Source organism: Neopelma chrysocephalum, unplaced genomic scaffold (assembly GCF_003984885.1).
Source record: "Neopelma chrysocephalum unplaced genomic scaffold, ASM398488v2 Primary Assembly neopelma1_252, whole genome shotgun sequence".
NCBI classification, from domain to species: domain Eukaryota; kingdom Metazoa; phylum Chordata; class Aves; order Passeriformes; family Pipridae; genus Neopelma; species Neopelma chrysocephalum.
In genome coordinates this window covers 2,210,697-2,232,960 of record NW_020897914.1, presented here as the reverse complement: position 1 = coordinate 2,232,960, position 22,264 = coordinate 2,210,697, and the positions used below count along the sequence as shown (strand labels likewise).

General features: G+C 46.6%; 1 protein-coding gene across 3 annotated transcripts in view; it reads right to left on the bottom strand.

Moving 5' to 3' along the window:
* VPS8 (VPS8, CORVET complex subunit) overlaps positions 1–22,264 on the bottom strand; it is a 67,831-nt gene that overhangs the window by 27,479 nt on the left and 18,088 nt on the right. For 2 of the 3 annotated variants that reach the window (XM_027703915.1, XM_027703916.1), the window contains 21 exons: positions 20,472–20,642; positions 19,757–19,831; positions 19,245–19,280; positions 17,530–17,620; positions 16,386–16,432; positions 15,659–15,748; positions 15,278–15,324; positions 14,589–14,811; positions 13,672–13,761; positions 12,844–12,895; positions 12,517–12,559; positions 11,747–11,819; positions 9,719–9,838; positions 9,073–9,144; positions 6,453–6,572; positions 5,414–5,470; positions 4,962–5,044; positions 3,572–3,656; positions 2,468–2,566; positions 751–840; positions 277–323 (listed from right to left, as the gene is read on the bottom strand). In XM_027703915.1, the coding sequence (XP_027559716.1) occupies positions 277–323; positions 751–840; positions 2,468–2,566; positions 3,572–3,656; positions 4,962–5,044; positions 5,414–5,470; positions 6,453–6,572; positions 9,073–9,144; positions 9,719–9,838; positions 11,747–11,819; positions 12,517–12,559; positions 12,844–12,895; positions 13,672–13,761; positions 14,589–14,811; positions 15,278–15,324; positions 15,659–15,748; positions 16,386–16,432; positions 17,530–17,620; positions 19,245–19,280; positions 19,757–19,831; positions 20,472–20,642 (1,811 nt within the window). The remainder of the gene's footprint in view (positions 1–276; positions 324–750; positions 841–2,467; positions 2,567–3,571; positions 3,657–4,961; positions 5,045–5,413; positions 5,471–6,452; positions 6,573–9,072; positions 9,145–9,718; positions 9,839–11,746; positions 11,820–12,516; positions 12,560–12,843; positions 12,896–13,671; positions 13,762–14,588; positions 14,812–15,277; positions 15,325–15,658; positions 15,749–16,385; positions 16,433–17,529; positions 17,621–19,244; positions 19,281–19,756; positions 19,832–20,471; positions 20,643–22,264) is intronic. The other variant, XM_027703917.1, reaches the window with a different exon arrangement.

The following is a 22,264-nucleotide window of genomic DNA, read 5'->3' as shown; positions in this document are numbered from 1 at the left end:
CACACTGGATGCACTGGGATGCACTGGAGGCACACTGGATGCACTGGAGGCACAGCACTCCCCAGGCAGGCAGCTCCAGAGGCTCTGCTGGAGGACACTCCCCAGAACACTTAATTCAGGGCTGTTCTGCTCAGCTTGGGGCAGTCTGAGGAGCAAGTCACCTTTCCTTAACCTAATCTTGCCTCTAGGCTGACTATTGATGCAGTGTTTCAAAGGAATTGGTTTTAATCCATGTTTTCAAGCTGTAGTTTGTAAACAGCCCCAATTTCTACATACCTTGGATCTAGGAGACTCCTCAGGAACTGGAAGAGCAAGAACTGGTCCTGTACAACAGGAGGAGAATATTATTATTCTAAATACTGTGCCATAAAGCAGTGATTCCTGACCTATATCCATTACAGAAAACACAGTTCACAGCTGGTCCCTGCTAAGAGGCTGGTTTAGGCATGTCCTGCACAAACATTCTGAGGATATGTTTGCTGACAGTAACTGTGCTCTGTGAGTGCAAGCCATACCGAGTTCCAACTAAAAGTTGCAACCAGCAGCTCTGAGATGGTACATTTTTATGGTCAGAACTCTACAAACAGGGCAAATCATTTAAATGTAGCAATTCCAGCTGCTGAGGAGCCATCACTTTTTTTCCTTCTGTTTCTGGCACAGCAGCAACCGACTCACCACTAATCTCAGCAATCACTTCCTACAAGAAGGGCAAGAACAGAAGCCCCCAGTCCATGGAGTGGGACACTTCACCTGGAGGGTGGAGATGATGCTCTCGAGGCGCTCGCTGAAGTGGATGGCTGCCAGCTCAGCTGCCTTCCCTGGGCTCAGCACCAGCAGCTCCTTTGGGAGGGAAGCACAACAAAACCACAGCAAAAACAACCTGCTTTTCATTCCATGGGCAAGATCATTATGCAGAGTCACCAAGCCCATCCCTGCTGTGACTGCACCTTTGCCCAGATGAAGTGTAAAATAAAACACCATCACACAAAGAGTGAAGCTGGACAAAAACAGAAGGAAGGGTAGTTGGTAAAATGGCATTTTGGGGAGCTGATGATTTTAATACCCAAAAAGCCTTGGAGAACACAAAACTCTTCACACCAACAAGACCTCAACTCAGCCCTAAGGAGAGGAAGTCATTCATCAGGTTTTCTGACAACTGCCTTTCCCCCCTGCCAAAGGACATTCCCAGAGCCAGCAGGAGAGAGGGAACAAAGCCCTCACCTGGCCCTCAGGAATTTCTCAGCCCAATGGCAAAAGTGTTTAACAGGCTTCAACTGACCTGAACCAGAGGTTTAAAAGCAACTTTCCTATAACTGTTCACTGTGACTGACACCTGTCCAGACATGAAAAAACACTAAACAACTTCTTTATTGTAATAGAAGGAAAAAATAAATCTTTTAAACGCCTGTGGCTTTGCCTTCTGTCAAACTTGAGCTAAAAGGCTTCCCACCATACAAGTTTATGTAACCCAGAACATGAGCTTTTTGCTTCTAACCCTTCCAGAGGCAGCCACACTTCCAAATAACTGAGAAGCAACTGCTTCAAATCAATACTGTGTACCTGGTAACCCTTCCCAAAGACCCCTGCTGAGCCTAAAAAGGAGCAAACACTGCTTTACTGAACAAAACCAACTGTTTTATAGCAGTAAGAAAAGAAAAATTTCAGAAACATACATGTGGGCAAAAAACCAACTGAAGAAGTTCCTTAGCATTAACTTGTCTGAGGACAGAAAAGGACCAGCACTGTGACTGAAGAGAAGCCTTAGGGTTTATTTTCAAGATAAACCTCAAGGGACTATGGCTGTTTAGGATGATGGGGAAAGTAAAAAGTGGCACTGACTACAAACCCCACTTTCTTGGCTTATCTCCAGATCACCCTGGAGGGGACTGACACCACCTAGAACTACAAGTATTATGGATTCCCCACATCTACTGAGGGGACAATTATCTCAGGCACATCTCCATCCCCTGAAGCAGACAGAGATTGAAGACATGGGGAAAATGATGAGCTGGAGAAGTCTAGCAGCAGTTTGTGTCTTAGAGAGAAGCCAAGACCCCATCTTCCACAGGTCAGAAGTGCCAGGGTGCCAAGGCTGAACGCTGCCATCGCTGTAAGATGAGGAATTGGACACCACTGATTGTGAGGTCAGGGAGGGCCGTGCCCTGACCTTGCTGCTGCTGCAGATAAAAGACTTGCTAATGGATCCCTTCCCTGCTGCACAGCACTCAGGAGCCATCACCCCCAATTAAGCTCCATTATCCAAAGAGCAGCAGGAAACCAGGAAACCAAGGAAGCCAGCCTGAATCCAAGGGATGCACTTACATGAGAGCACTAAACCTTAGGTCAGAGCTGTCTCCACAGCTGAGACTCAACACTGGCACACTTGTGCTCATGGAAAAGCACCAGCAGATCCCAGAGCAACCAGCAGGAGCTGAGGGCCCCTGGGTGCAGGATATACTGTACCTACCTCTATGTGCTCCAGAGCTTTCTGCCACACTGACTGCTTTTCCTCAGCACTGTAGCCAGGCATGGACAGGATGTTGTGAATGTAGTTGAAAACTTCTTCCTGTAAGGCACAAAGCCATAAATGCTGCAGTGTGTTCTGCAGCACTGCTGACAGCACTGGGCTTTGCTAAGGGAGAGCCTTGGGAGGGCCCCAGGGTAGCCCTCCCTTAGCAAGTCAGGATGAGTTATCAGCAAGAGAGGTTCTATGTCCCTAAACAGTTCCTCAAGAACTGCCAAGGAAAAAGAGCCAAGAGGAACCTCATGCTAATGTGTTAAGCACTGAGGTCAAAGAGAATTGTTCTTCCACTATTAGAAATGTCCCCCTCTTGCTCACAGGGAAAGAGGACAGGACACCACGCTCTAGCCAGGAGCACAGGCAGAGAAAAGGACACCCTGCCAGAGGGTAGGTCAGTTTTCCCAGCATATTCCTGAATCCCTCTTTGACATCAGCCTCTGCCCCAGGCTCTCCTGCACTGCCCTCAGCTCAGATGCTCTCCTCTACCATGGTTTCTGCCCATCTCACTGTCACAACCCTCTGTTCCAACTCCTTTACCCACACAACGTTCAGCATCATGGTTTTGTAAGGAGCTGGTGAGCTCACACTTGCCATACTCTCACCCCAACTTCTCTTGGTGGTAGGGAAGAGAATACCTCAAAAAACTGTGGCAGATATGCAACTCAAGCACCAGCAGAAGGTAATTGTAAAGAGACAGTAAGGGCAGAGAGATGTGTGCAGGAGATACAAGAGTGGACCGAGGGCAGAAGCCAAGTAGTATTGCAGTTAGCCACATCTGCAATAAATCCCACCTTACATTAAGGGTTTATGTACTAGCATTGATTAAATTTTAAAATAAAGGAAAGCTCTGAGGCTTAAAAAAAAAAAATCAGCTCCTCTCCAATACACAAACACAAAAAGCTTTGACTATAACTAAGAAAGCTCAACTGTTAAGGACATCTTTAAGTTAATTATGACAGAAGAGCAGGGCAGTTGTGCCCATCACTCTGGCCAGCAGGACAGGCTGCATTGCCAGGGAGAACAAGGGCCAGGAGCAGCAGATTTCCTCACCTTCCTCATGGGGTCCTGCAGGTAACAGCCGATGATTTTGTCGTAGCGGAGCTGCCGCTCGTACATGAACTCACAGATCTGGAAGCTGAAAGGAAAAAAACTTCCCATGTTAGGAAACCCCCACTCAGCTGAGCCAGCAGAACAGGAGGCAGCATTGGGGAGCATCTTCCACGGAGATGTTCAGCACATAGGCTGGGTGGTTCCTGTTTACAGATGCCATTTGGTACCAGCCCCAGGCCAACTGGCCTTTATTGAGAACATTATCACAGAACAGAGAAAACTGGAGTTACTGAGGTGAGAGACAAGGGACAGAGGACAAAAATCCTCAATGAAATCAGGTTTCACAGGTTCTGCTGTCAGAGGTGACCTCCCTTATTCCCACAGCACTCTGCTCTAAGGCAGCCCAATCCACAGAACTCAACTGAAGAAACTCGCTGAACATGACTCAACAGTGTGTCATAACAAAGCTTCCTACCTTCAAATTTTAACAAACAGCTTCAATATTTTGAGGCTTTGGATAAAAACAGATGTAACTGAGGCAAAACAAATGAAAAGTTTGATAAATAATATTACACTACAGCTCTGTTAGCTCTGATGGAAGTGGCTGAGCTGGGGGGGCCCTGGCTCTCAAGTTCTCTGAAGCAAGCACAAAAAAAATATATTTATTGAGTCTGAAAAATTGGATGGAGCCACTCCTTTTAGGACACAGGCATGGCAGCCCTCACCACTGCATGCCATCCCTCTGGTCCTCTGTAGCACAAAGGATTCATTCACGTAACACCCAAACTCACAATGTGGCTGAAGGTGCCCTCCCTGGCTGGTTCTGTTCAGGCATAACAGACTTTTTCTGGAATCATAAAGCATCTAAAGGAGATGCTGGAAATTTTTAGCCTTTCCAGACACTGTTTTTATCTCTCCTACTCACTTCTAAAACAAGTACCACGGGGGTGGCTCCAGACCCCATCGTGCTTTTAAATCCACCTGTGGGTCTCATCCCAACGAGTCACCTCCATCTGCCAGTGGAGGAGCATTCCAATATCCAACTATACCCCTGAACAAAGCCAGGGCTCCGGGACAGGGAATGCCAAAACTCATCAACTCCCACAGGGCTTCTCCTGAAGGGTTTCCACAGCTCCACCCCCTCCTTTCTCAACAATGCTTTCTGTAAGAACACCCAGGACAGACAGAACGACTGGGACTGAACGTGACCGTCTCAAATGAAGCATGTGAATGTGAACGCACAGGGAAAATCATCCCAAACACAGCTGCACGGGAGGAACAAGAAACGTGGAGGGGAAAAAAAAAGCTGTGGAGGAGATTTAAAGGGAGTATTTAAATATCACACACAAGATCCAAAGGCAGCATTTACATAATGTGTACAGCAACTTACAACTCAGCTTTTTCTGCCATTTGGATGAGACGGCTCTCTTCAAACTGCACTATCCCTCCTGCCTGGAGCAGCTCCAGCAGGACCTGCAGAGATTGGACACCAGTTATTTATAGGGCAGCAGCAGCTAGACAGCCAGTGCCATCACAAGTACTCTGCTCCTTCTCTTGGTATTAACACAGGGCTTATCTTCCTGGCTTTTTAATTGATTGTCTATTAACTATGAAGGCCACGGGCTTATCAAGAACTTCTCTGCCTCTGCTCCTGCCAGGGCTCTCCTGCAGGAATGCTGGGGCAGGACCCTTCCCTCCTGCTGTGCACAGCACTGCCCAGTTCTTCCATGCTGGTGTCTTTGGCACGTCACCTTCAGCCCACACGTGCTCCCTGAGGCCAAACCCTGCTCCCAGCCCGGCCTTCCCTGGTGCTGCAGGGAATGTTCCCCTGGAGGCCATTACCTGCTGCCTCTCGGAATGGCGGGAGTCGTCATCCGGACTGCACAGGAACTCCAGGACCTGCACCAGGGGCACAAGGTGGGGTGAGTCAGGCCTGGACAGCTCGGCTGGGAGCACAAACCTCAGAGCAGATCCCGAGCATCAGCACAGGCAACAGCAACACGACACAACGGGGCAATCTGAGCCTACTCCCTACCTGGGCTTGTGCCTGAACTGGGAATACTGGAGTAACCAAGGACTCCAGGGGGAAACATGTGACTCTGCACCAGGATCTAGAACCAAACTTTAGGGAACCCCAGGAATCCAGAAGAGCTCATGGAACCCCATGGTCCTGCCTTGAACTACACACCAAACAGCTGCACCCACTACACCAACCCTCCTGATTTCTCTCCTGGACTGTGCCATCTCAGCCAGAAAAACAGGAAATTATGCAAGTCAGAACATTTAATATATTTAGAATTAAAGTGTTTAATCCAAAGCCATTCAGCCTCCATAGAGTTCTTCGGTCTTTAATTACAACAAAGGACACACATTTTGTAATTTGTTTTTTATTAGTGTCTATATATCCATGTTATCATCATAACACAGCTGCTGTAGCCAATGAAGTCTTCTTCCCCATCCCAGGAATTTCTGGGACTTCATCTAGGATATAAACTTAACCCATGCAAGCTTCAGGCATCCATTGGTGCATCTCAGACTATTCCCAACAGCAGAGAAGGGCAGTGGCTACACAAACTAAAAATTACCAGCCACATAAACATGCTCTGTAACCTCACTAATGTCATTTTAGCTGACACCTCTTATAGAACCTCAGGATGGTTTGGGTTGGAAAGGACCTTAAAAGACCATCTCATCCCTGCCCATGGCAGGGGGTTGGAATACCTTCCACTAGGCCAGGTTGTTCCAAGCCCCATCCAACCCAGCCTTGGACACTTCCTAGGACCTGACCCTATTTCTCCCACAGTTCCAGCCAAGCTGAAACACAGAGTGCACTGTGCAGTGCTGCATCCTGCTTGGAATGTCACACACACAGGATACTTGCCTGGTCAAAAAGTGTCCTGTTGACAAACAAGGTGTTGTTGGGCTTGGCAAGCTGACGGGCCAGGAAGGTGAAGAGGCAGCCAACCTGTGATGGGGTGAAGTCAGAGTTCTCCACCATGACCTGAGGAGCAGAGGAGAGAAAAGGGAAAAATAAACCCATGAAGGGTTGATTCTGCAGCTCCCTTTGGGAAATCCCTGTACAGTCATCGTGCCTCCTCCTACCCCAGACAGCCACACCATCTCCTGGGTGAGTCCATCCAGAAGGTGAAAACATGAGTCACCTTCCAAGGCATTCAGCTGTGCCACCTGAAGACACAGACAGGGGATGTGCCCTTGCTAAAGCACCTCTGTCCTCAAGCTGAAGAGACTCCACCTCTCTGCCATAAACTCAAGGGAAGAATTCTTGCACGTTCCTGGGTTTGGGGTGTGAAGGGGCTCCAAACCCACATTTATCTCCATCTCTGCAACCTGTGCTGATCTCTGGACACATAATAGGGCTTCTGAACAGAGGAATGTTGTCACATGAGTTAAAATATAATTATTATAGGAGAAAAAAAGACACATTTCACTTCAAGCCCCAGGCACTCACCACTTCAGTTGTGGTGGGCAGAGAAGTGCTCTAATGGCTAAGAAATGGCTGCAGGTTTGGGGAAAAGCTTTTTCCACATTGAATTAGCTGTTAGTCTATTAATATTTTGAGAAACTCGTGGCTGTGATGACTTGAAATTACAGTAAAAGAAAATATCTAAGAGTCACTACAAAGGAGATTTGAAACTCAAGAAGTGCTTGTCACTTGTCTGGCATATAAAAAACGAGCATGATGTGTCCTGACTTGGTGTCTCAGACTTCTAAAAAATCCTGAACACTAAGGGAGAGTGAAATGCCCCTGTTTGGAGAGTCCCCTCTAAGAGCAGTGGGTTTAGCTGGGAGGAAATCCATCACCTGAATAACTCTGTCAGCTGAGGTCTCAGAATTGCTCCAGCAAAGCCCAGACATGGAGCAGCTCAGTTTATAACCTCGGTCAGTCACAGCTGGGGGGATGCAGCTGATTTCTTAAAGTGACCCAGAGTCCCAGATTCCCATGAGATGCCCATGGTTATGTGACACAAGGGGAGGGAGGCAGGTCAGACACATTAAAGAATCAAGCAGAGCTCTGCTTCAAACACCAGCTAATGCAACCATTCTTTTTCAATCTTCGTTTTCTGTTTAAAAAGGCCATTTCATGCAGGAGCCTTGACAGAACAGTGTTACCTAACAGCACTAAAAATATGACTCACTAAAACAACTGGAGTGTTTGATTCACTTTAGCTTTGTTTTTCACAAGCTGGGTCCTCGTCAGCCAATGTGCAGGTGAAAATACTGTATACCTGAAACAGCAACTCCACAGAGGCTGCAGGGCAGCCACAAGGACTTGCTAAAGCACCATTTGTTTGGCAAAGCTCAGATCAGTATTAGCAGAATGTCTGTGTTGACCAAACTGTTTTGGAAGTGCAGCTATTAACTAGGCGGGGGGGGGGGGTTGCCAATGACAAATTTAAATTAAAAGCTCCAAGATTTTTTTTTATTTTTATTCCAAAAGAGAGCAGATTCTAGACCAAGGAACTAAGGCCAAACTGTTTGCCTGAAGATGCGGTGCTGCTGCACCCCTCTCCCCTCCAAGAGTGGGGTGAGTTCTGTGGTGGTGGAGCACAGAGCAGGGCTGGTGCCACAGAACACACCCCCAGCATCTCTGGAGCATGGCTGCAGTGCCACCTCCTGCTGCCAGCAGCTCAGGACAGTGCCACCTCCTGCTGCCAGCAGCTCAGGGCACAGCAGAGCTGGGGCTGAGCCAGCACAGGGGGGACAGCCCCCTCCCAGCCCATCCTGCTGGGCCCACAAACCCCACCAAGGGGCACTGCCCGAGCCCACTGCAGCTCTGCCACCCCAGGCACTCCCTGTGCCCTTGACACTGATGGGGAAATGCTACTTGTGGCATGTTCAGCCATAAACCCCTCCAAGTGGAGCCCCTCATTAGTGCTGACAGCTCTGCAGGGAAGGAGAAGGCGCTTGGCAGGGAGAGCTTTTCATGGAACATCCATTGTGAGCAGGGGCTGCACATGACAGTGATTTCTGGAGCACCAGGCTGAGAATTTTGATATTCCTCTTCTCTCCCATTTACTGAAGATAGGCCTGTCATTCTGGGAGTGCTCCATCCCAACACAGCACTTACAGATATGGGGAGCAGGGATTCAGCAGGAAAGCACTGGCACCCTGCCGAGCACAGGATTCCTGGGACCTTTTTTCCTGCTCAGAAGGAATCAGGGAGTGGATTCCATGAGAAGCAGATAAAAACAAACCTAACAGTGCAAAGAGGAGAGATCTGACAACAAAGTACAATCCAGGCGAAATCACAGACGGGAAAGGAGACCTCTCTGTCACCATATTTATGTATGAATCATCACTTCCAAATATCCAAATGACATCCTTGGCTGAGGTGAATCCACGCTCCTGCCCCATCACCTTCCCAGAGGTACCAGCCAGGGCAGGACTGCAAACACCTCACCCAGCTGACAGGCTTTACTGCACAGTGCTGTACAATCAGCCAGATGCAAACACAGAGGTTCATTTTCAGCCACACTCACCTTCAGAAGAATGTCCACAATTCTCTGTTGATATTCCACAGCCTGCTTGTCATTCTTAAAGTCTTCAAAAGTCTGCAGGAGGCAAAACACTGACACCTTGAGCAGAATGCTCTCAGAACACCAGCAAACACAAAGCAGCCACATCACAAAGCTGACAATGCTGTGAAGTCCTTCCCCTGCATATCCCTAGACAGCAGGTTCCAAGGTATAATTTGGTCTTTTGTAACTACCAAAATGGTATTTACATATTCAGGTAAAAGTAACAGGTCCAAACAGACAGAGGAAACTCAAGAAATCTGGAAAGGTAGAAAAACAGATCTCTGTGCAGGAGAAAGGAGTAGGTACTAGAACACTCTTTACAAATCCATTATTCTTGTTTTACCCGTGCTTTAAAGATGGCCTCTGCTACCAGAGCCTTCAGTGTGCAATGTCATGTTCATCAATTTATATTTAAGGACATAAAAGACCACTATGATTCCCCCAATAGAACATCTCACAGGACGTGCATCAAAGCTGTTCCTGCCCCAAGCCAGGAGGTAATGGTTGTGCAAGGCATGAAGTCACCGACAGGAATGCCACAGGTGGTGCAGCCATGTGATGGAAGAGCTGGCACTGCATTTTCCCCTCGGGGTCAGAGGTCTCTTACCAGAGCCAGGACATTGAGGAATTCCCGGGTGTCGAAGTGCAGCAGGGTCCGGACATAGGGATACACCTCCTCATCCACCGACCCCTCCGCCGAGTGCAGCCGGATGAGGAACTCAAACACCTGCCAGGAGAATTCCAACACACATTCCCTATGGAGTTCACACACTGGCAGCACAAGTGCATGGGAAGGCAGCATTGTTACCTGCCTTGCACTGAGGCTTTAAAGGCCCTCAGGAGCCCATCAGGGTTCCTACCGGAGTGAGGTTTGCTGCTGCTTGTCAGCAGGAAAAAAATTCCCCCTCCCTCAGACTCACCAACCAATTTAAGATCAATCAAAATTCAAGATCAAACAAAAATTAAGGCTTATTTATACTTGCAGATGGAAGTGTGTGAAATTAGAAAACTCCCTCCCCTTCCTGGCAGCTTTCCTGAGAAGCCGTGCAACTCCTCCTTATCCAGGGCACAGCTCTCCTTGTCAGCAGTTCCCTTGGGAAGAGCCAGTCACTCTGCCCCCTCACTTCGAGGCACAAAGCTTTTGGCACTGCAAAGACTGACTCTGAGGTGCTATTCAATTCTCTGTCTCCTCCACTGACTCTGCAGTTCCTGAAATTCGAGGATGTCTTCCAAAAAAAAAGGAAACTCCCTTTACTGAGCCGCTGCCAGAGGTGCCCAGACCCTCCCAGGGAACCAACAGGGTAGTGACAGCTCCAGGTGCCTGAACAGCCTCACACAGAACTGGCTGCTTTTTTGGGATGATCAGGAGCATCCTCTCTTTTAAGAAATTGTCTGAGATGACTCCTCCAAGCAGGAAGGGAGCAGACTGCTCCAGGCTGGCACTTGGGAATATGTGTGAGATACACACTGGGATCCCACGGACACCTGACAGGCAATGTGCTCTCCCAGCCCCCCTCAGCAAACACCACCTGCCCTCATTTACTCCTATCCCGAGCTATTTTCCCTGTCACCACAGTGACAGTGAAGCCAGCAGGAATTAGCAGCTTGACTTTGGGACCCACACCTTCCCTGTTGGCTTCCTCGATCCTGATATCCACCTGCCAGCTGGGAATGCTTCAGGAAACAAACCCAACCCAGCAGACAGAAAGGTGTTAGGGCAGCCCAGCCCTCAGGGGCCACAGAAAGGAGGGGCTGAGGGCTCCTCCCAGAGCTGCTGCTGCTGCTGCTGCCTGGGCTCTGCCTCCAGCTCAGTGTGCAGGGGACAACCTGACAACCTCGGGAGAGGGAAACAGCAAAGGACAGTGGAGTTTGCACAGCCTCTGAGGAAAGGGTCTGCAGTAACCCAGAGCCACCAGCTCTGCATTAGGGGAAAAAAACCAAACCAAACACAAAAAACCTACACAAACCTGCCCCACAGCCAAAAAATACTTGTACTGCAAAGAGAAAGTGCAAAACACAGTGTGCTTCCTCCTACTGAAAGCCTGAAACTGAAGGGAAACTATAGAAACCCCAACAGATTTTTGTGGTAAAAGTGGACAGAAACTCTGGGAAAGGTTTTATGAGCACAAAGAGATGATCAGGAGCATCCTCTCTTTTAAGAAATTGTCTGAGATTACTCCAAACGAGTCAAAAGCCTCAGAGAAACCTACAACCAAGAGCTGCTTAGTAGAGACATTTCCACCCACTGTTAATCCCGTGTTATGTGCATTTGAAAAAAGAAAGATCCTCACATATTTGACACGTCGTAGTCAAGTTTAGGAAGAAGAGAGAGCTACAAATTACTGGTAACTTTGTGGTAAAGAATAAGATAAACCCAATCACCGAGAACTCTACGTTTCCACACCTCAATTTACAGTTGAAAGAAGAATATTAAGTTTAAATGTTCAGACTGCAACAACTGTTTGATTTCATTCTTTAAAAACTAATTTGGTATTTAAAGGAGGATACACTCATATCACAAGGATGCAGCTATTAGACTGATAACGGTTTTGCCTCAAAAACCCATGAAATAAGACATATGCAGCTTCTTGCAAAAACCTCATATGGGAAAGTTGCCTTCCAAAAGGTTTCTCACCTGATTTTTCACCAGAGGTACCAGATCTTCAGGAATATCTCCCAATGGATATGCACGGCCTGCCAAGCAGCAGCTACAGAAAAGGAGGGGAAAGGCATTTTAACATGTCCTGACATTAAACAGATTGAGGGGAACTGATTTTTTATTTTCTGAGTTAGTTTCTAGATTGATCTTAAAACAGGGCAAACCAATTTATTTTCTAGATCATGAAAGCAAGCACTGCAGGCAGCACTGCTGTTAATACACACTGAGCCAACACGCTGCATTAATTTGCATCTGAGGTGTCATTCCACAGCAGAAAAGTGCTGGGGAAACTCAGGATTTCTCACAGAGTTCTTTACTTTTGAATTTTAGGAGTGACCTCCTGCGAATGACAGGCAACACAGCAAGGAGCAACTGAGCACAGCCATCCCAAAAGGCAGGGCCAAAGCAGCTGCTCAGGCTGTGGAGGCTTTGCTCCAGGAGCACCATGTCACACTCAGGACTAGACTGCCTCTAACCCAGTTCTGAAGATAAAAACATGGGGCTGGCATAGCAGCAGTAACCTGAGCTCTGCCTCCAACCTGCTCCTGCCTATCCCCTCACACCACGTGCAACAGGAAGGCATTGCAAATTTAAGTCAGCTGCAGTGAGGACCCTCTGCTGTTTTACACACCCTCCCTATAAGATTCTGCAACTACAGCATAAAAGTTTAGCAAATTTAAATGTAGCAAGTTTAAAACTGGTGCCACAATGAGGCAACACCTCACCCACTCCCCGAATGGCCTTACCTTATATACACAAGCAGCTTGTTGCCCATTATCACCTGCTCATCTACAAAACAAAAATTATTTGTCACCTTCTCTTCACAAGACAAGATAGATGCAAGTCTTCTCCCAGCTGTTGGCAAAATATCTCATCTGCACACAGTTTATCCCACAGAAAGCTGAGCAGCTTTACACACAGTAAACAGTGCCAGAAGACTCCTCTGTTCTCCAAGACCCTTACACTGGGTATGTATTCCCTTTTTGCAGCTCTGCTGGAAGTGACTAGGAATATTCAAAACATCAAAACATCAAATAAAAAATAGACACCCTCAAAGGAAAAGAATTCTGTACCTGTGAGAGACTTCCCAGCATTCAGTGGAGGAGCAATGACTTTGAACAGTTTCTGTAACAAGAAAAAAGGCAGCGCTCAAGAAGCTGGAAAAGCTCAAAGCAAAGAATCTGTGTGGTTTTAAAGCAGAGATCAACGGGTGTTTTCCCACAGAAACTCTCTATCACCATGTCTTTTAATTAAAAGGCACAGAGAACTCCAAGACATGGCAAAAGGATGCTTTTCCCAGCTGATGTTAGGAAAAAACAGCCTTCATTCAACCAGATCTAACCCTGAGCACAGGCCACACTAAGAAAAAGGAACATTCAGCAGTCCCAGAAGTAACAGTACGAGTATAACCCACCACCCCATGTCCTGTTCCTGCATCTCCTGCCACCAGAGATTGTGCAAACCTTCAGCCCACCCAGCAGCATCACCAGAGCCTTCAGTTTGGGTGTGTAGAATGAGGAATTTTCTAAGCACTCAGTTGCAGAAAGCAGAAGAGTTTTTTGTAGTCGTACAACTAGTGCTTGGTTTCCAGAAGTTCTTTTTTAAATCACGAACGAGAGTTTCTTTCCTGAGAAAAATCAAATGAGATTACAGCTGCTAAAAACTGGGCACTGAAGATTTTCACATTCAAATGGCCCCAGATCTTTGTTTTAGAACTACTGAGAAAACACCAGCAGTGCTTCCAAAGTGAAGCACAGGATTTCCCTTGAAATGAAAGAGGGCAAGAACACAGAACACATGGAATGAGAAGATAAAAGTTTTGAGTTTGAGCTGCTGTTTGTCAGGAGGAATGTGTGCTGAACCCCCCAATAACACCTCCCTACACCCAGCACCTCTCCTACCTCCATGGGGCTGATGAAGTCGTTCATCCCACTGTTGTACACATAGATCATGGCATCATACAGACGGTTCTCCCAGCACAGGAGAACAACCTGCAGAGCAAAGCACAGTGCAGATACACAGCAGCTCCCAGCTCACCACTGCCTCATTCCCCACTGCCATCATCCAACAGGACCACTCAAAGCAAAATGAGACTTTCCACTTGCAGAACTAGTCTCTGCAGGGACCCCAGATCCCCAAAGGGAGTGTCCAGCCTACTGCTCATGCAGCAAGCATGGAACTGAACTGTTGAGATTCTAACGCTCATACGAGGTTAAAGAACAAATAAATAAAAAATCAGTTCTTCAAATCCCTTGATTGCACTAGTTTGCCTTCTTGTTGGGCTAGTGAATCAAAACATGAAGTTCCCATCCTTGAAATGGAAAGTCATGGCACTGGAAAGCAGGACTACTGAGCAGGAACACCTCCTTGCTCCATTAACTTTGTTGTGCAAGAGCACAGCAGGCTGGCAGGCACCAAGCTGACAAACACAACCCACTTTTTCGTGCCTCCTCAGCCTCTGATGTCAGGCAAGGTACTCAAAATGGGAAAGGCTGATTGGGAAGGTCAGACTAATCCTGAAGGGCTAGAATTTTCCAACACACTCAGCTGCTGATGCAGTGACCTACACCAAGTCACAAACAGGGGGAGCAAAACACAGCCACACTAAATAAATCCCAATGCACTGAATTTGGTCCCAGGGGCAAAAGGCTAAGCTCTGTTACAAATTAGTGACCAAAAGGCACAAACAGTTTGGACTACCTAAGTCTTGTCTGTGGAAAGGTGACACCTTGTTTCCCACATGTTATGCTGTGCTTAAAAGCACAAGATGTTGATTTATTCAGAGGAACTCAATACAGTGTGCAGCACAACCACTCACCTGCTGGATGTCTAAGCTGGTGATATCCATATGCACAATGCAGGCTTCCAAGTTTTCCAACCTGTTCTTGTCTTGGAAGTGAAGCAGCAGGTCTTTCATCACCTGAGCTGTGATTCCCATCAGCTTATCACTTAAGATATATGGCTCCAAGCACTCCAGAAAGATGCCTTTGGCTACAGAATTCTCACTCATCTTATCATATATCTGGTTAAATAATAGATCCCTAGGAGGAAAGAAGAGTTTAGTTATCAAATAATCTTATTAAAATCTCATTACTTATCTACATTCTGAGGGCTCTAAATTAAACTCCATTTCCTCCGTATTCCCCAGGCTCAGGAACCGAATGCCCTGTTCGACTCCTGCACTGGGACAAGTGACAGGATAAATCAGCTCTGGATGTTGCAGCAACAAAAGTGCTGTTAGAGGGGAAGGGATGATGATGACAGGAAAATCTATCAAGGCAGGTTCTTGGTTTGAAGCTACTTTTCTTCTTTAACACATCAATGAAAATTTAAGAGATACTGTGAATACTGAGTCCCCTGACTTTAGTACCAGTTTTTAAGCATTCCTCTACACCGTGATGTGAGATGATATGAAGTGATGGGATAGGATTCCTCTAATCCATGTGATGTCATGGGGATGGCACTGGGGGGCTGCAGGGAGGGCTGGTGGAGGGCCCTGGGACTCACATGCGCTGCAGCAGGAGACAGTAATCGACGATGACGGGCACCACGTCCTGCGGGAGGGACACAGAAACAGAGGGGCTGCCAGAAACCCTGAGCAGCACATCCTGCACAGCTCAAAATGCAGCCTGCCCAGCACAGAGCACAAACAGAGAGGGATCTGAACTGGCTGGGAGCTGGCACAGTCACACTTGGTGACACTTGTGCAGAGGACAGAGGGCACCCAGCCATACCCACGTCCTGGTTTCATGAGTGCACACAACAGGTGAGAGTTCAGCTGAACCACAGCAAGATTTCTCAAAAACAGACAAGTTTGGAGCAAAGCAAAGTCTGATTAAAAAAAAAAAACACAAAAGATTCATACAAGAGTTCTCTGGAGCACCATACCTGAAAGTGCTGCTCCATAACCTGGATTTTCCCTTGGTCAGGACATTTCTTCAAAGTCCGATCAGCGTAATGGAGAAGGATTTCAACCATCTGAATTACAAGAAACATTAATTCAGATCCTACACTAAGGAGTTTTCAGGCTGCTGAACACATTCTGAAGCACAAGGCTCACCTGAGCCATGTTTTTATCCAAAGCTTAAGTTCCAGTACCTTAAACAGCAAAACTTAGTTACCTCCAAATAAAATACACAGGAACAAAGCACAGCAACAAGTGTATATTTTAAACACATCCCTCCCAGAAGAAGATTCCTGTAACAACTGAACTGGATCAGTTGAAGAGTTTACTCCATGCCCACATAAACATGGAGCAAAATTTCCATCCTGAGAGTCAGCACATCACATACTGATGGTCACTTGCCAACCAAGGGTCGGAAACTCTGGAGTTTCCTACACAAAAGGTTTCTCTTCACTGTGAGGGGATCAGAGATCTCCAGGCCTGGATGACAGTGTCACCTTTTGGTTTGGTTTTTTCACCTAATGCTGCAGATTTTATCCCCACCTTTACCTAAATGGTATTTCCAAGTTTTTTCTAAAATCCCATTCACAATCTTAGCAAGAGAGGCACACGGACATGTTCCAGAGTCAGTTGTGGAGGACAGCAGCCATTCCTCATGGGAACACACCCCAGCACACATGAACATGCAGCTGGAAGAGCTCAGTGACTCACCCTGTCTGCAATGACTGCCTTCCTCTTGGTTGTGTCTCCAGTCAGGCCTGGAAAGAATGAGGGAGGGGGGTGGAAAATGAAGCTTTTCTCATCTAAGCTCCCTGTAGAAATACAACAACTGCCCAGCTCAGATGTCAACACCACTGCCCTTGAGATGGTGAGGTCAGGATATGTAAACACACACATTTGTGTTCTACTTTTAGCCCACTCTTCTTCCAAAAGGGTTATTCTCCCAATTTAAAGACTTTTCCAGCACAGGAATGGCAAGAGCAGCTCTGAGTGCTGTTTAACAATGGGAGGACAGTTAATGGAGGGCTGTCAAAGACTGTACATGAGGGTAATTGCTGGAGGAGGTCTTGATGCAAAGCAGCTGAATGCAGTGCACTAAAAGGGGAAAATAATGTAAATGTCAACTCAAAAAGACAGTTTTTCATTATTCAAAGAATTACTATCTGTTAATTGTGTTATATCTGTGCATTAAAACACGACACAGCTTCATACACCAGCAATTTCACAGCAGGATCTTATCCTGAGAACTTGCAGCTCATCTGTCAAAACCATCAAAAGTTATTTGCTGTAAAATAATGTGTCCAGTACAAATCAGAGCCTTCAAGTGGCAGTTTCTGGCATAATTAACACATTTCTTATAACAAGCTAAGTGCTCACAAAGCATCCTTCTTTGGAGGAAACATGGGCCAAACCCCAGCAGTTCTTTCAGCCACTGTATAGTCAGAGGAGACCTGAATGGAAGTACCTGCTTGGCAGAGCCAACAGAAAATCACACTGAAAGCTACCCACAGCTCAGGCATGACCCTCAGGAATATTTTAGCAGGCTGGATGTTCACCTCCTGGATCCACCTCCTTCATGGCAAAGTGACAGCAGATTGGAGTCACAACACAGACCAAGTCTGATGCTCATTTGAAATCAGCAAACTGTTCAAGGGACTGCAACTCAAAAAAATCAAACTGATCTGTTGCTTCTGCCAAACCCAGAGCAGCACATCCTACTTTCTCTTCTTCAGTTCAATACTCTGCCTTTTTTTTTCTTGTTCCCCTGAAAAAGTGATTTCTGTACATGCACAGGTTTAAAACCTTCCCTGGAGGTTTCAGTTAAAAACAAAGAAACCAACCAACCCAAACTTACCTACTACAGCCTTTGCTTTACCTTCATAGAAGGACCAAGCTAAAGCCAGGGCATCTGTGAGACGCTCTTGTTTCAGAAGGTGGTCAACTCTCTGAAATAACAAGGGACACTGGGCCTCAGTCCTACAGAAAAGATGATCCTCTCCTCCCATGTAAGATCAGGAATTCCCAGCAGTGGGTCAATCCCTGACAGCAAGGGGACAGGACACCTCAGAAGCTCTCACCACACTGCAGTAAAGGGTAGCACCTCAAAGAGATACTCTCAAATGTATATTTTCTGCTGAACGGTTCAAAAACCCTAAGAGATGTCAGGCCCCAGTACATCAAGCCCCTGTGGGTTACATGTTAGGTCAGGGGTTTGATGGATGGAGACCCACAGCATTAGTGACTCTGATACACAGAGAACAGAAATCTTCCCTGCCCCATCCCTGCCCCATCACCTGGAGCCCAACACACCCCTCTGCCACGCTCTCAGCACACAGGGGTACTCAGCCCACCCTTTATCTTCTCCTGAGCTCACAGTCAGCAGCACTGAGGTACATCACAAGTATTTTCTGCCTTAAGGAATTATCAGCAGCCAAGGTCGAGCACCACCAGCCTTGGTAGGTCAGGTCAAAGTGTTAAAGTATTGTCTGAGAGAAGAGAGATTCCAAGTCTCAGCCCAGCATCCTGTCCTGCAGCAAGAATTAACTCTCACCTTCACCCCCTGATCACCACATGCTCAATTACAACTCTTAGGTCCCCTATGATAGAGGCACAACTGCAGCACAATACGGGAACTTAGAAAGGGGTTGGCTCAGAGCACATAAATCTTGATTGACTTCTGATTTCTAGGAGAACCTGTGCCTGAAATCATGGGTCAAGAAAAGGCTTGTCACCACAGTTTACTAAACCAAAGTCAGTGGTGAATGGCTGGAGACAAAACCAGCAGAGGGAAGTGACTTGCTGAACCAAAAACTCAACTGAGCTGAACTGTTCATATTGCATTAAAGGTGCAGAGAACAGGGACCAGGAATAAAGAAAGCAATGGGAAGGTAATCTTACAGGAGAAAGAGCTCTGCTTAGCCTGGCAAAACTAAGCCTGAGAGAGAAGATGCATACACTGGATAAACATACTGTAGAGTGGTGATCCAGTAAGGAAAACAGGTCTTTAATTCAGGTGAGAAGTACAGGAACAGACAGACATGAATAGATCACTAAGAACTTCAGTGTGGAAACTGATAGGGTTTGAGCCCTCAGAGAAATGATGTTCCAAAGAAAATCTTCAGCCAACAAGGATCTAAAATCCTATGAACTTTCTCAGGAGCCTTTGATGGATTTTATGATGTAGCTCCTGCAGTAGGTGGAGACAAAATAGAGTGAACCAGACTTCCTTCAACACCTGGATGCTCAGGTGGCACACACAGGGGTTCCACCACCACACACTCCCCCTGAGTCAGCACTGCACTGTCTCTGTCTCATTAAGAGGAGCTGACCCCTGGCAAGGCACAGTGCCTGGTCTGGGAGAGCAGGGCCTCCATCCAGCCTGCAAGGTTGTGCAAGAGGAGTCCCATAGTGTCCCCCACAAAAATCAGGGTATCCACAGTGCTGGCTCTGTGTGGCACTTGGGCATCCTGAGCACAGTGCTCAGAACTCAACAAATGCTCCCTTCCTCCTCTGGACCTATACTTAAGCAATTCCAACCTACTAAGCTGCGCAGTTTCCCTCTCAACATACCTCTCTCCAGCTTCTCAATGTCATGACGTGAACAGACTAGGAAGGAAAAAAGAAATGAAAAGAGTTATTTACTTACAGTTGCTCCTGCAGCCTGTGGTACCCCACTGACCCACCACACGTGCTGGTACAGAGGAGCTAAGGAAAGCAACCCTCAAGCTGTATAAATGGCAGCCCAGTTTTCCCTGCTGTCTTATTTCCTTCTGTTTATTCCCCAACACATTTATAACAGAGATATTGAAGCTTAGGCCAGAGGAGATGTCAGTAAAGTAATGCTGAGGCTACTCTGAAGCAGCACAAATCAGGATACTGTGAAACTATGACAAGGTCTTACTTAGCCCATACCTTGGCTAAAACCAAATTTTTGCACGTTTCTTTAATTCCACAACAGAAGTGCACAAAGAGCTCATTCCCAATACACATTTCCACAGAAGAAAAGCTGTCCTCCTCTGAAATAAGAGCTACCACCAACAGTGAATGGCCTGTACTTTTATTTAAAAACTCCCCCCACTTACCTTAGTTCCAAGGTAAAAGATCTGGCCACCACAGCTGCTGATGGACTGGTAACAAGCCTTCTCTCCCACCAGTGCCTACAGGGAGAAAAACCACATGCAAGTAAACCTGCCTTTTGTTTTTGTAAAATTTCCCAAGAAACATAAATGCACTTTAAAGACCCTTTGTAACTCAAAAATCAAAATGAGGCTGGGGAGAGAACACCACAGATTGCTGGACAGTGGTAAGTCAGAGAGCTCTGCTGTCATTCCTTCCTGCTTGGGAACTCAGCTTAAACTGCTGCTGAGCTCTGGCTACCCAAAAACATGACTAAGTAGGGCTCAGGTGCCAAAAAAGTTGTGGGGGCTCCTTCCTTGCCATCTGCTGCTTCCCAAATCTCCCTCAAGAGCAAATGTGTAGGGCACACAGATGGAGAGGCGACTGTTGAAGTGAGAGTTGCTCCAACACAAGTTTGACTGCCAGTAACCAACGCTCCAGTCTTTGGGGAACAGTAAGTAAAAAAATCTCTTAAAGAATAAAGCACATCAGCTTTCGTCCTGGACAGAGCATTCCAAGGCTTGAAGAGCACCTCCTAAAAACCTCAGTGCACAAAAGGAACCATGAGCTGTGTGCCAGCTGCCCACATCACCACCATGTCTGACTTCCGAGGTGCTCCAAAAGGGCTTTTTCCCTGCAGGTTCCCACTTGGGGTGTATCCCAAACATCCCTGGTGCCTACCAGGGCCTCGCTGACGTTGCCCCCCGTGGCCAGGGATTTGAAGTGGCTGCTGTTGTAGACCAGCTGCACCTCTGGGATCTCGATGGTCTCCAGCTCCTCCTGTGTCTGCCGGTCTATGACGTGCAGCTTCTCCACGCTGTCCAGCAGCACCGCGGTCCGTGAGTTGATCCACTGCAAGAGCAGCAAGTGCCACATTTCAGCAATGCAAACACAGAGAGCAAAGAACCAGGCTCTGGCCACACCCCTGAGGACCAACACTGGGAGTTCTAGGAGGGCTTTGTTGCTACACACAGTCACTGCACACCTGCACACACACAGAACTCCGAAGGTAAGACGGGGGGGCTCCCTCCGGAGAAAAATCACATGGAATCTTCACAGAAACAGCTGTGCACAAACAGCAAACCCACCAGAGCTCTTGGTGCACTCTTTATGCTCCAGCACCCTTTCTGTCCAAAGGTCTCAAACCCAAGATGTTACACCACCTGCTCCCAAATCTCTTAGGTAAACATAGCAACAAGAGGCAGTAAAAAGAGAGACAGTACAAATGAGTTTAACTCAAAGCCTGTCACTCATATTCTGCAGCTCCGACTTTTACATTCAAAACCTTGCAAAATAAGAAGGTTTTTTTTCCACTGCTTTTACAATTTTTCATTTATTTTTTTTAAACAGCCAAACATGTTTTTACAAACTTCAAATTCCAGCTGATGTGGATGTCCATACTGATGTGGTATTTTGGCCTTTCATGTTTTGCTCACTGTATTCTGTAAATGTTTAGAGTTTAATAGTTGGGGTTTTTTGTTGAAAGTATCAATTATGGTACTGTACCAAGCACATATGTATGGAAATGCTACTGGAATGTTACTGAGCCAATTACACAGAAGTTTGCACTTTTTTTAGTTTGAATACAGAATAAAAATCTTTCTTGCCAGATACCCTCTGGTCTTGAAAACATTTCATCAACAAAGCTACCCCTCCTTCCCAAAAAAAGGCAGTATTGTTGCCTCCATGCTACTGATTTTTTATCCTTTAGCTACTACTTGCTATTTCACTTGTGCTGGTTTTCCACAGAGTCCCAGGTTTAAGGACATTTTCAGTTAGTTAGCACTGCTTAAAGACAGCCAAGAGCACAGCACTCAGGGTTATTGAAATATATTTACAAGAAAACTAGTGCAAAAAAAAATTAACCATTCTGTAGGATTGAGACTTACAGTAAAGTTGATGAGATCATAGTGCAGATGAAGCTGCCTCTGCTTAGTGACATGTATTGCACCAGTGTCATCTCTCTTGACCTAAAAGAGAAATCAAAGCTGACTCGGACTCCAAGACTTCCTTCAGTTCAGCCTCTCAGTTCTCCACAAGACTCCAGGACTCTGGAGCTCCCCCCAGAGAAGCATCTCAGCATGACAAGTTTAAACACATCCCTTCCTTTCTGCCCAGTTTTACCAGGACAGAAGGTAGAGGAGAAAGAGGATCAATCCTCTTTGCTCAAGCTTTTGCTTGAGCAAAGCTTAAGGTCCAAGATGACGGCAGAGTTGGGAAACAAACTTAGCACGCCAAAATGCCAGATTTTCTGAAGCCTAGGTACTGCTCTCATACTGAAAGCAGGCATGAAACCATCTTCAAGAACCATATCTGCATGTGTAACTGCTCCAGACCTAACCAGGATGAGCAGCATGACCTAAAGGCACATATCAACAGGACCTGGAAGCTCATTTCTTAGCAGTTTATACAATTTTTTTCCAGACTCAAGTTTTAAAGAAAAAATAGAATGGTATCTCAAATTCATGTGCCCT